This window comes from Camelus bactrianus, chromosome 5 (assembly GCF_048773025.1).
Source record: "Camelus bactrianus isolate YW-2024 breed Bactrian camel chromosome 5, ASM4877302v1, whole genome shotgun sequence".
Classification (NCBI taxonomy): Eukaryota; Metazoa; Chordata; class Mammalia; order Artiodactyla; family Camelidae; genus Camelus; species Camelus bactrianus.
In genome coordinates this window covers 74,130,020-74,147,091 of record NC_133543.1, presented here as the reverse complement: position 1 = coordinate 74,147,091, position 17,072 = coordinate 74,130,020, and the positions used below count along the sequence as shown (strand labels likewise).

General features: G+C 37.4%; 1 protein-coding gene across 7 annotated transcripts in view; it reads left to right on the top strand.

Annotated features, from left to right (window-relative positions):
- Positions 1 to 17,072, top strand: part of ADAM23 (ADAM metallopeptidase domain 23) — a 157,221-nt gene that overhangs the window by 122,753 nt on the left and 17,396 nt on the right. For 5 of the 7 annotated variants that reach the window (XM_045520504.2, XM_045520505.2, XM_010960112.3 and 2 more), the window contains exons 19-24: positions 2,403 to 2,453; positions 3,145 to 3,208; positions 4,429 to 4,534; positions 7,622 to 7,741; positions 9,285 to 9,453; positions 11,442 to 11,553. In XM_045520504.2, coding sequence (XP_045376460.2) covers positions 2,403 to 2,453; positions 3,145 to 3,208; positions 4,429 to 4,534; positions 7,622 to 7,741; positions 9,285 to 9,453; positions 11,442 to 11,553 — 622 coding nt within the window. Of the gene's footprint in view, positions 1 to 2,402; positions 2,454 to 3,144; positions 3,209 to 4,428; positions 4,535 to 7,621; positions 7,742 to 9,284; positions 9,454 to 11,441; positions 11,554 to 12,998; positions 14,421 to 17,072 lie in introns of those variants that run through there. The other 2 variants (XM_045520506.2, XM_074364107.1) reach the window with 2 other exon arrangements.

Sequence of the window (17,072 nt, the reverse complement as noted above, 5' to 3'; positions counted from 1 at the left end):
TCAGTTTGACCTTCCTGCACAGCATACAACTGGGGGCTCAAATGGCATTTAGAGACTGAATCCAGAGCTCTGCTCACAGGCAGAATAAAGTACACAGATTCATGGTTCTTCTGTTTTAAATGTCTCCAGAGAACATAAGACATCCCCTAATTTCCCTTATTAAACATTTGAGTGATAAGCAACTGGCTTTTATTAGCCTAAACTAAAAAATAATTGATTAGAAGTCTTCTTCCATGTAGCTCTGACAGTTTACAGTAAGAGCTTTTTGTTGTTGTTGTTAGTAAAGAAGTCTACTAGTTTTTCCTATTGAAACATCACAGAAGTCAAATCTGACAAATTAATTTTAGACCCTGATGTGCCTATGCTAGTAGCAACGTTCATTTTGCATTTTGTTCAGTGTGGTTGTGTTCATCTTGGAGTGAGTAATTATTGTTAGTTGATAAATAAGATGATGATGGTGTTTTTTGAGTGGGTTTGGATGGAAGTTTTTGGGTAGTTGGCCCAGTCTGCTGAGTTTGCATGCTGATAAATAACACCCTGTGAATAGATATCCTTTGAGTCGTCACCATCAGGGTGAATGAAAAGCTGTCGTAATGAAAGCGGACATGAGAGTCAGTTGTTCTTTAGAGAGATGTAGAACCAGAGCCGTGTATCTCAGCCCGTTCCTCAGTAAGTTCCTGCTTCTTAGCAATTCTAAGATAGTTCTGTTACCTTTCTGTAGCGAACTTGATGCACAGCTTGATGTTGCCGGATAGAATAACTTAATTGTATCTACGTGGGTCATTTATTTATTTTCTCGGTCAGTCAATAGTCCCTGAGCACCTTCTCAATAACTGAGCCCAGTTTTGTTCCAGATGCTTGGGAGGCAGCAGGGACAGAAAATCCCTGCCTGCACGGAGCTCGCAAGAGGATGGTGACAAGAAACAAATACGTACAATATACGAATCCTAGGTTGGAGTTAAGTATTAAGGAGAAGGAAAAAACCAAGAAACGGGGAACAGAGAATGCCAGCATAGGGGAGTGGGTCACCGTTTTGAAGAACATGGTTAGAGAAGCCTTCTCTGAGATGCTGATGGTTGAACAGTCCTGAAAAAAAAAAAAAAAAAAAATGAGAGCAAGCCAGGCAGAAATCTGGGGGGAAGTTTGGAGGAAGAGCAAAGATATAGTTGTGAGGTGGCGGCCTGCCTGAAGGTTTCTGTAGAGTCAAATATTTATGGCAGTTAGTAGGGATGAGGTCGGAGAGCTGATGGCGGGGGCGGTATCGGAGTGGATCATGGTGAGCTTAAAGGCCAGTGAGTAAACCGGGAAGCCAGTGAGCAGAGGAGCAACATGCTGTGGTTTAGGTTTTTAAAGGGACAGTCTGGTAGCAGTACAGACTACGAGGAGGCTGGGGGAAGGCGTAATCCAGGAGAGAGATGGTGCTGGGGTGGACCAGGCGTTTGCAGCGGAGAGCAAGGAAAGTGGTCAGACTGTGATGGTATTTTGAAGGTAGAGCTAACAGGATTTGATAGACTAGAAGGAGAGTGTGAGAAAAAGAGAGAAACACAGGCTGACTCCATGGTTTTGGACCTGAACAGTGGAAAGAATGGAACTCTCATTTACTGAGAAGGTGAAAATGGAGGGAGGACCTTGGTGGCTATTGCCGTGTTTCTTGTTCACTTGCCACACCCATGCGTTTTTGCCCCTTTTCCATATTTGCTTTGAACACTGTAGCAGAGCCTTTGACTTGAGCTTTTTTTTTTTTTTTTTTTTTCTCTCTTAAATGTGGTGAGTAAAATATACAGAGTAAAACTTTAATTTATTTACGGTAACATTGAGGGAAAACAAAGTGTACTTTAAAAAAATGGTTTGACAACTAGACCTGAAAAAGAAATAACCGTCACATCACGATTGTTCTGGTAACAAGTCTGCAGTTCGAGAGGTCAGAAGTGTAATGGAGATACAGCACTTACACTGAGTTGAAAGGCAGGGTGTTTCTTCTTTCTCAGTAATGTGGCCCAGAGCTGAGTGGCATGGGTGTCACGTGGAGATGTGACATTTTCACAGAGCTGAGCGAGGTCTTGTAAATTAGTTCCTGAGTGTGTCCACGCCTACGAAACAAGTTGATTCATTCCCTTTATTGTCCACTTTAATCCCTTCTACTTTTAACTCCACCATACGCAAGTGAATGTATTTTTCTAGTCCCTCTCATGGAAAACAGAAAAAACATAAAAAAGCACCCACTGCATGGACCTAATTGATTTATTTTTACCAATAATTGGAAAATGAATTTGGATAACCTACTTAAGGAGTTACTCATGTTTTCCTAATGATATATTCACTATGCTTGCATTTTAATATATTATGTACATAATTTGAAGGTACTTATTCTGAACATTAATTAAAAAGATTATATTTTTCAGTGCCCACCAAATCTTCATAAACAAGATGGATATGCATGCAATCAAAATCAGGTATGCTGGGCTATAGATTTTAAATGTGATTTTTAAAAGATTAGTTTTCAAGTTGTTTTTTTTTTCTTTTTGATAACTGTAATTTTGACGGGAAATTGCAACTCAAACAACAGTAAATTATTGCAGTGGTGTAATTCAGAGTTGCTTCATATGGTATAAAATACTATACATATTGTATTTGTCTCTGGTGACAAACTGCCCAGATTGAGGGTGAGGAAGAAAATGCAATGGCTGAAGAATTAGGAATCTAATTTATTGAGCTGTGACCATCTTTAATCATTTCAGCCTGCCTGTTACCGGAAAATATGGCAATCTGTTGTCATGTGGTTGTTTTTTTTTCCCTGAAGCCATGTTATAACCTAACCATTCACATGCAAGTGAACCTAAAAATCATTTTGGTAGCACCCAAAGAAATGTAGCAATTTTTGTTTTCCATAAGATTTAAAAATTTAGATGAGTAGTTTGGAGTTAAAGAGCCGTATTATGAGATCTGTGTTTCCAGTTCTGGTTGTTACTCGTCTGATTCTCTTAAGATGTTTGTGATGCTAATTTTCACTGTGAAAATATTAGGGAACTGAATGAAAAAGAAAACAAACCTTGCCTAAAGCAATGAAGAGGGAACCTTGCAGTGAGAATCTGGGCAGAAAGGGAACTGGCTCGGTGGGCCTCATAGCGTGTGTTCTGTCCCCAGGGCCGCTGCTACAACGGGGAGTGCAAGACCCGGGACAACCAGTGTCAGTACATCTGGGGGACAAGTAGGTCATTCTTCCTGCTTGCTGCTCACACACAGGCTTCTCTTAACGTTAGTCTCTGCTGCCAGTCTTGCTGACAGAGATGTACAGCTTGGGGTGATTTTTTTTATTTTTTAATTCAGAAAAGGCTGAAGAGAACAGTGAATCTTAGTCACAAAACCACAGCAAACACATGCTGATGTGGTGGACTCGTCATCAGTGTTGTCCTGTGACTGAGGCTGTGAGAGAAGGGCTGTTACATCCACTTGCAGAGGTTGGGTTGACTGCAGTGGTCTGCTGGTTACTCAGCCACTGGGGTGATTTTCTTTGTACTTTGGATTTAACATTCGCCCCTCAAGTTAGCTTCCTGTTCTTTTACCCCAGGGAATTGCCAGACCCTTTTTTTTTTTTTTCCAAACCTGTAATTGATTTATCTCAGTTTGAAGTGAAGAAACACAAGTACTCCCTGAGATGCAGACAGAGATTTGAGTACACGGTCAGGCGCTCAGTACCTCCTCTCCATGTTAGTACGTGGTCTCTTCCTGACGTCCGCGGTGCCTCGCCAGTGAACTTCGGGTCACCATGGCCAGACCAGAAGACAGAGAAATAGTTGGTTCTGCCTCACTGGCAGGGGCTGGGTCACCCCACAGCACAGTGAAGGCGATTAGGAGACCCATGCACAAGTGATTTCAGTGTTTGGAAAACATCATTTAACTGAAAGATTTACTTCCAGTGCTTCAGTTTTGACAAGGGAAAGATAATAGAGGCATATTTGTCTTTTAAAAAGGTTTAAATATCAAAATTCATGTGCCAACAGAAAATCTCAGTGAGCTAAGACTTTGTAACGCTTCCTGGTACATAGAAAGCAGAATTAAGCATGTTTATTAGTTTTCTGTATGTCACTTCACTAAAACCTGATTAATCCCACGTCCCACCCTCAAACCCACCAACATTGGAAATAAATGTCTCCCAAGCTAAAAAGAGTGGTATATTGGAGCTGTCTTGAATTAGCTTTCAAAGGCCATTTGTTAAATTTTCAGAAATTTTAGAGTCCAGTCAACATCGCATTCGTAGTTTGCAATTAGCTATGTGTTACACCGTGGAAACTGGCAAATGCCACACATCAGGAATTTTTTTCCCCTTTTTCTGGAGAACCAGTTGTTAAAATATTCACTGGCACATGACTGGTTAAGGGTAACACAGAGAACTAAGATTAATTTTCTTTTCTTGCTCCTCTCCAAAAGAGGCTTCAGGATCTGACAAATTCTGTTATGAAAAGCTGAATACAGAAGGCACCGAGAAAGGCAACTGCGGGAGGGACGGGGACCGATGGATCCAGTGCAGCAAACAGTGAGTGGTCAGCTCTGGGGCCAGAGCAGGCGGACTGGGGGTCCCTGGTTCAAACGCAGAATGAGCATGAAATAAATATTACTGTTTTTTTTTAATACATGTTTGACTACCTAACATTTTAAAGTATGGATTTGAAAACCAGGTTAGCATAGCTGGAGGCAGATGGCTATGAACTAAACTGTTTCTCTGACACAGATTCTCACCATTTCTATAAAACTCAGGAACGTTCTCACATGCTGAACGTTACCTGAAGCTTGTTTTGAAGAGAGACTTTGCCAAGGCATTTTAAATTAATAGTGTGTTTTAATTTTTGACTTTGGCTAGCAGAAAAGGCCTATGAGTGTACTAATACACATAGAGTTCTATGAACAAAATATGCAGACTGTATATATTTTGGGAACCATTTAAAGTGAAATAATATCTATTTGATTATTTCTATAATGTAACAAACATCTAGTGTCTATATTAGAGATTGTTTTCCCCCTTCTAGAAATATGTGAGAATATATTGGAGGTATCTTCACTCAGGCATCTGTGTACTTTTGGAACACACTGGTAATATTTTCCCTTGATTTGTTCAGGAAAGTTAAAATTGTGCTTTAATAGTTTGTTAAGGTTAATTCAATGACTCAGATCTATAGGACCATTAAGTGATGAGCCAAAGTTTTTAAAGTGGAGCAAGGACTTAAGGGAAGTTTTATTTCTCTAGTTAATGGCCTTTGATGTTGTACTTTATGGAACTTTGCAATTCTGTGTAGTCTTTGATGGTGGATGAGGCCTTGGGAGGCAACAAATCTTTGACTTCTTTAAAATTAAACCAAAATAACACAGCAGAGCTTCCCATCTGATGTCTCATGAGTGAGGTATAGATGTTCTGAGATGTTCAGTCCTTGAGGTGCCAGGGAGAAAGTGGGGCACCTAAAATAGTCAAAATCCATGGGGTTGGATGCCTCTGGATTTAATTAACTCCAGTCATTAAGTCAGTGTCATAGATAAATCTGATCATTTCTCTGTGACTTCAGAAAGATGGGAGGCGCTGGCTTAGATCATTACAGAAGATAGCTTTTGAAGATCTGGTAATAGAATAACCAACCACTAATGAGTTAAGGAAAATAAATGCATGTTTTTTAAACTTCAGAAACTGGGAAACATGACATAGAAACAAAAAAGTGATTTATACACAAATACATATTTTGCCAAATAATTCCGGAGTGAAGTCTCATGTAACCCCTACCAGGTCAACAAATAGAACATAGCGGCCTCCCAGAAAGGTATTCCTCCCCCTCACAGTGCCGTCTTCTGTCTCCTGGAGGTACCGTCATCCTGATTGCGATGACAACCACTTCCTTGCTTTTCTTTAGAGATTTACTGCCTAAGTTTTCAGCCCTAAACAGTGTATTTTGCCTAAAGTTTCAGTAACTTTATATAAAAGGAATCATATTTCATGTATTATTTTGTATTTTGCTTCTTAAGTTCATCATTTTAAGAGTTTTCCATGGTGTGTGTAGTTGTCTGTTCATATTTATTGTTCATTTATTGTATTTTCATTCATATTTATATACCATAATTTGTTTCTCCATTCTGTGTTGCTGGACATTTATTTTATTGAAGTATAGTTGATTTACAATGTTGTGTTAGTTTCTGGTGTACAGCATAGTAATTCAGTTATATATATGTATATATTTATTCCTTTTCATATTCTTTTCATTATAGGCTGTTACAAGATACTAAATATTGTTCCCTGTGCTGTACAGTAGGACATTGTTGCTTATCTACTTTATATATAGTAGTTAGTATCTGCAAATCCCAAACTACTAATTTATCCCTATGCCCCTCACTTACCCCCTGGTAACCACAAGTTTGTTTTCTATGTCTCTGAGTCTGTTTTATTTTGTAAGTAAGTTCATTTGTGTCATTTTTTTTTAGATTCCACATATAAGTGATATCATACGGTATTTTTCTTTCCCTTTCTGGCTTATTTCACTTAGTATGATGGTCTCCAGGTCGTTGATGGGCATTTGGATCGTTTCCATGCTTTGGCTATTAGGAACCCTGCTGCTGTGACCATTCGTGTACATGTAACTTAGTCCACATTTGTACACATTTTCTAAGGCCTTATCTGGAAGAAAAATTGCGAAGTCATAGGGGATGTATATTTTCAGTGCCACCAGGTGATGTGACACTGTTTTCTAAAATGGCTGTACTAGTAAACCTACCATGGATATATATCTATATACATATTCTCATAATATATATGAGAGTTTTGTTGTACTGCATTCTCACCAACACTCTGTTACCACACATTTTACTTTTATCTATCCTGCTGTGTGTGAACTGCTCTATTATTGTGGTTTTAATTTGCATTTCCCCAATTACAAGTAGAATTTAGTACATTTTCATGTGTTTATTGGACAATGGATTTCCTTTTTTGTGATGTGCCACTTCAATGTTTTGCACACTTTTTAGGAGTTCATTGTTTACTTAACAAAAACGCTAGAGGTCGGTGCCCTGGTGGTGAGTGAGTCGCTTAACAATGTTGCCGAGGACCCAGGTGATCTCTGCCCCTCTTTTCTGTAATGCTTATTAGCATGTTCAATTTGTATCTTTATGTTTGCATTCAGGATTTGATTGCAAGAGAATACAAAAGCTCTATATGCAAAGACAGGAAGCAAGGGGTGGAGCAAAAGGTCTTCTCTCTGTCAGGCTCTAACCTTTTATCCAGAGTGCAGAACTCTCCCCAGCAGCTCCTGAGCTGACTTGTCTTCACATCTCAACACCCAGGGACCACTCTTAGTTCCAGGAGGGTGAGAAGGAGGGATGGCTAGGAAAGTGGACGTAGGGAAAGGGGGAGCCATGATGAGCTCAGACTCCAGTCACGAGCCATCTCTCAGGGCTCGGCATTTCGCTACCCCAAATAAACTGTGATCCCAGGGGATCCTCACCTACCAACGATTTCTGAACAAAAGGTTTTATTTAGAAGGAAGGGAAATAGTTCCCATTTTTAAACATGTGTGGACCAAATAGTTTTGATTTTCTTCATTTTGATTCCTCCTGTCTTGTTCTTTTTTTTTTTTTTTAACATGTTCAGTGATGTGTTCTGTGGATTTTTACTCTGTACCAATCTTACTCGAGCTCCACGTATTGGTCAACTTCAGGGTGAAATCATCCCAACTTCTTTCTACCACCAAGGCCGGGTGATTGACTGCAGGTAACATATTAAATGAATCATGAGAATTTACAAATTTAGAAAAATCGAGAGAAATGTTTCTATTTTTCATAATAGAAACGGCAACTTAGATTTTATTATTACCTTGCATTTTGAGAGTCATTTAAAAAACAAAGTTATGTTAATTTGCAATTTACATTTGCTCAAAAATTATTAGTAGTGAGGCATTTCTTGTAATTATAATCTTAAGAGTAGAATTTTATGGTATTTATTTTGATCCATGACTAAAGTTCTGAGCATTGAAATATGTCACTATTTGAACACTGTGTGTGTGTGTGTTTTTTTTTTTTTTGTGATAAAAGATAAAGAATTTAAGCTCTACTCTATGTAGCATGTGTCTGGTTTAGAAGACATCTTAATTAATAATCACATGTAGAAAATATATAATAAAATATTACTTACAGCTGTAGTCAAACATTTGATACCCAAATATCTATGGGTACAAGGCACAGAAGATAATGAGGCTTTTTTTTAATCACCGGGAGTCATACTATATTTTAAATAAAGATTTCTCTCTTAAAGTAGTCATGATTCTAAGATGCTGTGCTTTCATTCAAATGATAACTTGTTACCCAGAACACTTCAGGGAATCCCCCTACACAATTGCCTTCAGGGTCCGCAACCTTTATCCTTAGTATTCCCAGAATAGCAAACCTTAATCTTGTATAAGTGAATGTAAGATTTGGAAACATCCAAAAGTAATTTTGAATAAAATTTAGTAAATTGATTGGGTAATCAAATTGATAATGCTGTCGTGGTCAAATGGTTGCTGGTTTTCCTGTCTTTTAAATGATTCTAAAGGCAATTCTAATAGAGTCTAAGAAAATTAAATTCTTCCTAGAATGAATTTATAGTCTACAAATCTAGTTACTTGGATGCACAGAAGCTTCCTTTGAATGTGTACGTTTTCACACATCTTTGCATATAACAGTCTTGTTAAATTATATTATTATATTCTAAGCTAGTATATTTAAAAATACTCAGCAAGTTACTTAATTAGTAATTATAATATTAATTATTATTCAAATTCAAGTTGTCCTTAACTTTGAAATTTTAGAAGTAAATATCAATAGAGGACCTGGCTTATTTTTTTCATTCATGAATAGCCCAAGTCCTCTAAAGTAATACTAATAATTTTCAAAATATTTTCATTTGCTATTTATGCTCAACACCTGCCTTTTTGTATCATGACACATGTGAAAGTCATGGAGAACTAATGCTAAGATTGCTTCTCTTGTTCTTATACACACCTCTCTCCTTGTAATGTTGGTCTTGGAAATAAGTGAAGATTTAGAAAAGACTTTGTGCAAATGACCTTTTTTTTTTTTTTTTTGATGAAGCACAGTAATAATAATAGTGAAAGTTTCTTTTGTCATGCTCTTGTATTAAGGGGAGGTGAGGAAAAGGTGAAAGGAAAATTGGAGAAATGATAGGAGAAATCATGTCCACTGGCAACCTCTATTCATGTTGATGGGATATTTCTAGGTGTGGTACTAATGGTTGTACGACTGTCTTTCCCCTTTAGTGGTGCTCATGTGGTTTTAGACGATGATACAGATGTGGGCTATGTGGAAGATGGAACACCATGTGGCCCGTCTATGATGTGTTTAGATCGGAAGTGCCTACAGATTCAGGCCCTAAATATGAGCAGCTGCCCACTCGATTCCAAGGGTAAAGTCTGTTCAGGCCATGGGGTAAGTGGTGATGAGTGGTCCAGCTCAAATCTTCATTGTCTGGCATCCTCCAAGTTCACAGTGGTTAGACTTCTACTCCTAGCCATTCTCTTTCTGTCACTGTTGTCAGCATCTATGCACTCAACTATGGTTATTTCCTTAGTACCCTTATCTGTACACCTGTATGTGTTGATATGGTTTTTATTTTTGTTGTTTATTTTATCACTGGCTATTTGTGTTCACCGCCTTCTTTAGAGATAGCTTGGCACCCAAGGAGTTGGAAGAAAATTGATAACAATTCCTAAAGAAACTGTGGACCCCATGTGACGACTTTACATCATTCACAGTAGTTTACACTCTCTCAGTAGTTCCCTTTTGGCATATTGAGCCTCTGTGTGTGCAAGATCACACTAGATTAGAGGTTGGATCACTGATATAATTTACATGTTTAAAGTTTTTATGGTTATGCTTGGACCACTGCCAGCCAAAGAGAAGATGTGCTCTCTACCCACACCTCGTGTATCTTTAATTCTATGCACAAAATATTTGGGCACATACCTCCTGGCAAACTGAAGTTTAATATCAAAAAGCACATTTGAATAATTAAATTGGGTCTAGGATAAGAAAGATATTTCAAAATGTATGCAGGCTTCAGATATGGAAAAAAGAGACATGGAGAAACTCGGAGTGATAATATAAAAGGAAGATGCCACAATGGAGGTAGAAATAATCCAAAACATAGACAGCTGAACATGTGCTATGTCACAGAACAAGGTAGAAAGACCTAAGAAGCTTATGACTGTTAAGACCTAAAAGCCCAGTGACTCTTGTTTCAGGTTTTGTTGAAGTCATGGGCTCACAGGGAGGCACTATAGTCTAGTGACCAAGAACATGGCTTTTGTGGCTAGAAAGAATCCTGAATTTGAATCCTGGTTCTCCTTCTTGCTTTCTCAGTGGCTTTGGGCAAGTCACTTAAGCTCTCTCAGCCACCAGGGTGCTAGTGTGAGGATTAAACGAGATGCTATACACAAAGCACTGAGTTAGGTACCTAGTACACAGTAAATGTTCAGTAATTGTTACATTAAAATAAAAGCACTGGGCAGACCACTCAGTTACTTCGTTACTACTCTGAAAGCATTCTAAGACCTAACACATAAAAAGATCCTGGGTTCTCCACTACCCCTGCCACTTTTTCATCTTGTTGAATAAAGGTCATATCCAGCCTTGTTAGTAATAATCATGGTATTATGTCATTTCAGATTAAAAAGCATCTTATAGCAATAAGCTTGAATTCGAATTTATCATCTCTCAATAATGTCTCTGAATGTATTTCATAGGCAGAGGAGGATTTAAACCACTCTGTCTCCAGTTTATGGATGGTTATGTATTTCATCTAAATTATATGCCCATTCCAGAATGCTGCTTGGTCCCCAGAGGAAGGGAGAGGGACAGAGATCATTCTAGGGTGTCCTCAGTCTGGCTGACTGAGAGGGAGGTGATATCACAGGCAGGCAGGCAAGGTGGGAGCGGTGCTTGTTTGGCTGGGAAGGTGCCACCTAATATTTTGTGTGGACATGATGAGGTAATGCAATGCATTGGTGATGTATGTCTCCTGGTATTTAATCTCTGGCCGTGCCCCTTAAGCCCAGTATCTGTCAATTTCTTGAATTAAACATATATGTTTCTAAATTATGTTTCTAGAAACAATTACCTCTGAAAAAACTACATTGTCAGACACTTGCGTACTTAATGTCAATGTGACTAGTTAATATTTAATTTAAAATTTCTTCCTCTTAATCTTTATTTTTCTATAATTAACTGAAAAAAAATCATTGAACTGTTGGATCTATACATTGTTTCCCCTTGTCTAATATTCAAAACCATGGGAGACTTTAAAAGTTCCAAATGGTTTTTAAAGCCTCTATCCTGTCCTGTGTCTCTTGCATTTATTACCATTATTCTACCAAGTGCAGTGAAAATGCCCCATCTCTGTTCTTTGTCCTTCACAGGTGTGTAGTAATGAAGCCACGTGCATCTGTGATTTCACCTGGGCGGGCACAGACTGCAGTATCCGAGATCCAGTTAGGAACCTTCACCCTCCGAAGGATGAAGGACCCAAGGGTTTGTGCGATTTCGGTTCCAATTCCTTGTAGGCTGAACTCATTGGTACTCTTCCAGTGGTGCCAATATAATAACTTCATATATTTGAAAGGAGACACACAAGAATATTTTTTTTCACTATTAAAATGTATGATTCACATTACTGTAGAATTAAGGGTTCTTGTACATGACATTGAAAAAAATGTTTGAATTACCCTTTAGTCTAGAACTGAGATTTGGAAGAAGTAAGTATACCAATTTCCTTTCTTCTAGTTCCATTTTTTCTTTTAAACCTCATTCTTTTTCCACAATCACAAATGTTAATCGTTTTATAGTTTGTCTAAGCTATGCCAGTTTTTAAAATAGATAAATTCTTTTTCACTGACATGAGACGCTGGTCATTCCTCAATACTTGAATCCTTCTGGAGGGAAGTTGCAGTCTTCCATGTCCTGTTTAAGTATACTTTTGACTAGGAAGAAATTGAAATTCTTCACAGAACTTTAATTCTTTAAAGAAAGCATGAACTGTCTGGACCTTTGTTTTAATCACCTATTAAAAGGAGAGAAATCAGAATTTTAGAATAAGAAAGAGTCTCAGTGGTCATTTAGAACCACTGTCATTTTGTAAATGGGAACTCTCCGTCCCTGAGGTCAGGTGACATACTGTGGTTACCCAGGAAACCAGAGGTAGAGCTGGGAACAGGACTCAAATGCCCAGTTTCTTCTGTTACATCGTGTTGTAATGTAGTCTGTGTCATCATGAATATGGTAGTCACTTTCTCATTATTCTCCCCATTCCCAAACCCTTATATAACTTTCAAAGATCTAGAAAAGACATCAGTTATAGTAGGCTTATTACAGCATCTACAGCATTGTGCCTGAGAAATCAAAATATTACCGGAATGAATGCTGTGCACCAATGACATTGTACATTAGGTTCTTCTTTTTCATGGTACTGCTAACAGTATTTTATAAATAGCTATCATGCTTTTTTCCTGCAGGTAGGAAAAATACATACAGAAATAGTGTCATTTTGATCTGCTTTAGTTTTGGATGAAAGCTCCTTTAAACTCTCCAAACTGCAGTATTGTCCATATGGGAAACTATGACTTCGAAAGCATATGAAATGCCATAGACCTCAGTTCCTGAAGAGATTTAGGCTGATCCGCGTGCATGTGTCATGTTCAGTAGGAGTGGGTGTGTGTGTTAAAACACTTTTCATGCATTTGCTTAATATGCCCATGATATTAAAATTCTATAAGAATTGCAAGCACACCCTCACAGTCTATTTCTGTTCTCCTTCTATCTCTAAAAAGGAACCAATGCCACCTCTACATTTAGTCTTTCGTTACTTTAAAACTAGTACAAAGAATTCTCAGATCTACCTTCAGAACTTAGACTTAGAAAAGATTTAGGTTCTGACAAGAAAAGGAGAGATTCATTCTTTCCAAATTTTCTCTCCATAGCATGTCTGTGATTCCCTTAAAGATCTGGATGCTGTTTCCTCGAGTGATATGCAAAGATGACTGAACAGAGGAGCAGAAATCAATTGGCTTAGACTATGTCCTTTTGCATTAGGTAGGGCAGGGGGTTGTTAATTGTCTGATTCTATCTAGTCACCATTCCTTCACTCACGCATGCCTAGAAACTTACTTGGAGGCATAAAGCAAACAGCTATGTTCTGGAGAAGAGAATACTCACAGCTGCCTTTTGTTTTGCTTTCTCCCCATTTAATGTGGTGCTTTTCTTCATTATTGTCTAAAGGTAACTTCTTTGATCATTCAAATAATACGTGTTTCTTGTAGAAAATTTTGAAAGTGCAGAAAAGGTCAAAAAGAAGACTAAACTCAGTCAATCTCATAACTCAGAGGTAATCAATATTAGCATTCTGGTATATTTCTTTCCTGTTGCATATTTTCTTTTTTTATTCTTAATGAAGACGGTAGAGTCATTTGAGTAAACCTACCCATCAGTTCTAAAATTGTTAAAATCCTCCTTAATCTCTAATAATCTTGATTCATTTGAAAAAAGCCATTAAGTGATATAAATGATGAATAGTTATTATTGTAAATTATCAGATTTCCAAAAAAGCCAAGCAATTTAAGAACAACTAAATAATAGCTATCTATAATGGTTATTTATATCTTCCCAGCCTCTAATGAAAACTCTGTTAATAAACCAGGAAAATGGGAAATGACAGAAATAAACATTTAAACATTTTGCTGTAGATTTTATAATTTTAATTTTGATATTCTGGTTAAAGGAAGATGGTAAGAGAGACACTATGTACTTTACTTCTGTTTTTCAGTCTAGATAGCAAATATTTATTGATTCTCTACTATTTAAAAGTCAGCACATCCTTGCACATAGTAGGCACTCAATAAACATCACATCCCTTCCCTTTGGGAATACGTAAAGGAAATGAAATGGCGCATGTTGGTGCTGATTTTCAGTTTATCAGTATCCATTTGTTGTAGTGCCTTGCTGAAGAGTAACAGATAATGAACTCAAAATATTGGAACAAGCAGTACCTCCTTGACTGTAGGTTCAGCACCCGTGTGAGGTGCCAAAGCTTTCCTCTATAACTTCTTGCTGTACATTCCCTCTTATGTTTGAATTGGTCTGGTTGGCACGTGCCTTACTGAGCGCAGTGTTTGGACCCTCCCTAAATGCTTGCCATATATAATGAGCAACACCCACAAGGATCTGACCTGTCATACTGTAGGTGAAGGTTTTTCTGTGTAGATACAGTGAGCAGGCATCAGAAAATACTTAGTTTTATTTCATTTCAATGTACTTCCTTGTTAAGAAGAAAAAAATTTAAGAAGCAAAATGAAAATGTTAAACATGAACATGGCCATAACAGATAAGTTGTACCCAACAGCATCCCCTTGGATCAAGATCAAATTAGTAAAAAGAAATAAAGGGGAATTCTGTGACTCTGTTTGCATTGATTTGAGGAAGTCAGAAATGAACCAGGGTGTTTTGGGTATTTCTTTCCTTTGAACTATAAGTTTCTGGAAGAATAAAGATTCAACCTCTCCATCTGGGTAGGGATGTAAGACACACGTGAAAGTATTGCCATTGAAGGCACTCTGCACTCGCTGAAGTTGTCCACTGTCGACCCACTGTTCAAAGCATGCTAGGTTATTTGCTCCTATTCTCGAATCAAAATTATTAAAAGACCAGAAATTGGTTCTCAAAGCAAAAACCACATGGGCAAAGCAAGGATCTTTTAAAAAAGATTTTGTATCACAAATTACTTCCTTCGTGTTTTCTCCATTGTCATTTATTTTACGTACAAAGACTCTTCTGATCCTTCTTCTCCAGACTTGTTTCCACTGAACTCCCTGAAACAAATTACTTTGTTTTGTTCTACAAGGGTAGGATATGTTTGAACTCAGTTTAAAAGACCTAGAATTTCCACCTGCTGTAGGGAGAGCCATGTCAAGTAACAGTAATTTTTGTGATGTGTAGGCATCTTTGCATGGTGCTTATTGTGGAATACAATGGAACTTTCCTCATTGGATGGTTTACAGCATCATTATGGAGGGAGGAGAGAAACTGGAACATATCAACATTGATACATGTAAGGGCAAAAGCTTTAGTCAGACCCTTTCATCATGACCAGAGTCACCAAATCAGAGCTAGAGAGGTCTTAGTGGCAATTCAGTTCAGAACCACTGTTTTACAAATAAGGAACCTAACTTCATTATCAGGGTTAATGGCTAGTTAGGCATCGAGTCAACAGTAAAACATAGATCACGGGATCTTAAGCCCCATGTTTTTTCACGTTATTGCACACTGCCTGAGTTAGAGCTGGGTGTTAAGTTATTCCGCTGTATCTGTAGCACAGTAATAAGTAGGAAGGGTGAAACAATAACCAAGTAATGATAACGCTTACTAGCTGATCCATTACTTGTCAAAGGAAGTATTATATTATTAACATTTAGCATCTTGAAAACAATTATTTCTAAGTCTTACTACCTTGAGGAGTGTTATTTAGTGTTTACATTTACCTTTTGCATATTTCTTTTTGTACACTTCCTTTGAAGTGCACGAATCTTTGATTTTGTAGTTCAGATGATTACGAGATGTTATGATTATCATATACAATTGTGTTCACGTGTAATTCACCTTGGTATGTTTCTCATTACCAATGGCCTTGTCAATAACTTAAAGATTTGCTAAGTTTAAAATTTTTTTGATAACTGTGAGTTTATTTTATATGAGTTCAGAAAAACTCCATGACTTTTTCACTGACAGCATAGCTGACTGAAATAATATTCTTGTATGAAATAATTTGGCTTTCATCCTTTGAGACATTTATCCCAGTGTATCCAGAAATGAACTTAATTTTTAAAATTTTATCAAAAAGAGTAAGCAGATCTGATTGTATGTCTAAATATTGAAATACAGGGCCAGATAAAATATCTGTTTGTCATGCTAATATTATACTCTAAAGCATAAAGAGTATATTTAGTATTTATTTCTAATCTTAAATTTTAGCAAAAAAAAAATTCTCTGCAGAAAGAACTTTGGTCTATAGAGTACAAATGATGGCTTTGATGGCTCCTGCCTTTGAAGTATTAAAGGGTGCAGGATTATACCCCCTTTTGGTTCATTGGAATCATACAGATGAAATTTTGCACCTTTTTGTTTCAGAAACTCTCTAAAAGTAAGAAAAGAAAAAAGCCAACCTCTCAGTTTCAAAAACACGATTTTAAAGTATCTGAAACATGACTTCTCTGTGCAAGAATTCTACATACAAAGCAGGAATTCTTAAGAAAAGGAGAAAATTCATAGTTCATTTCTTGATATTATATACATCTCAAAAATTCTATCTTTTAGCACGTATGACCCTAGATAGCAGGAACCAAGACTGCTACTACTTCTACTAATAATAATAAACCAACAAACAATAGAAATATGAAAACGTACTGCTAAGTAATGAACAATTTCCTCAAACAAGCTGTCAGGAAAGGTAAGTATGTTAAAGAGTTAGGGAGTAAAGTTAAGTTCCTACTAAGAAGACAGTGTTCTTAGCTAGAATTTGCAAGACTTTCAGGTTTGATAGGATGAAAAGAAAGCTAAGATCCATCATCAGCAAAAGAAAAATAAGGAGTATCATCAGCACAGTCCCTGAAACAACAAAAAAAAGGCATTTAGTAGTTAATGAATGAATGAATGAGTAAATGAATGAACAAATGCAGTTACATAATAAGTAAATTAGTACAGAAGTAAAACTAGATCATAGGCCCCAAAGGCCCAAGTTTTTTTTCTATGTGAAGGCAGATTCTTTGTAGCAGTGAAGAGCAGCGGAGACCTTGGTTTTCAAATGTGTCTCCTGTAAAAATCTGCCCACCTGTGATCCGCTCAGTGAGCTCAGGTCAGTTTGAAAACAGGTTGAAATCGCTACCTCCTGGAAGAGATAACCCTGCTAAGTGTCGTGGTAAAGAACCAAATAGCTTTTACATATATTTTCAGTATACCAGCCTTAAAAGCAGTGGGAGGAGGGGGAGGGTATAGCTTAGGGGTAG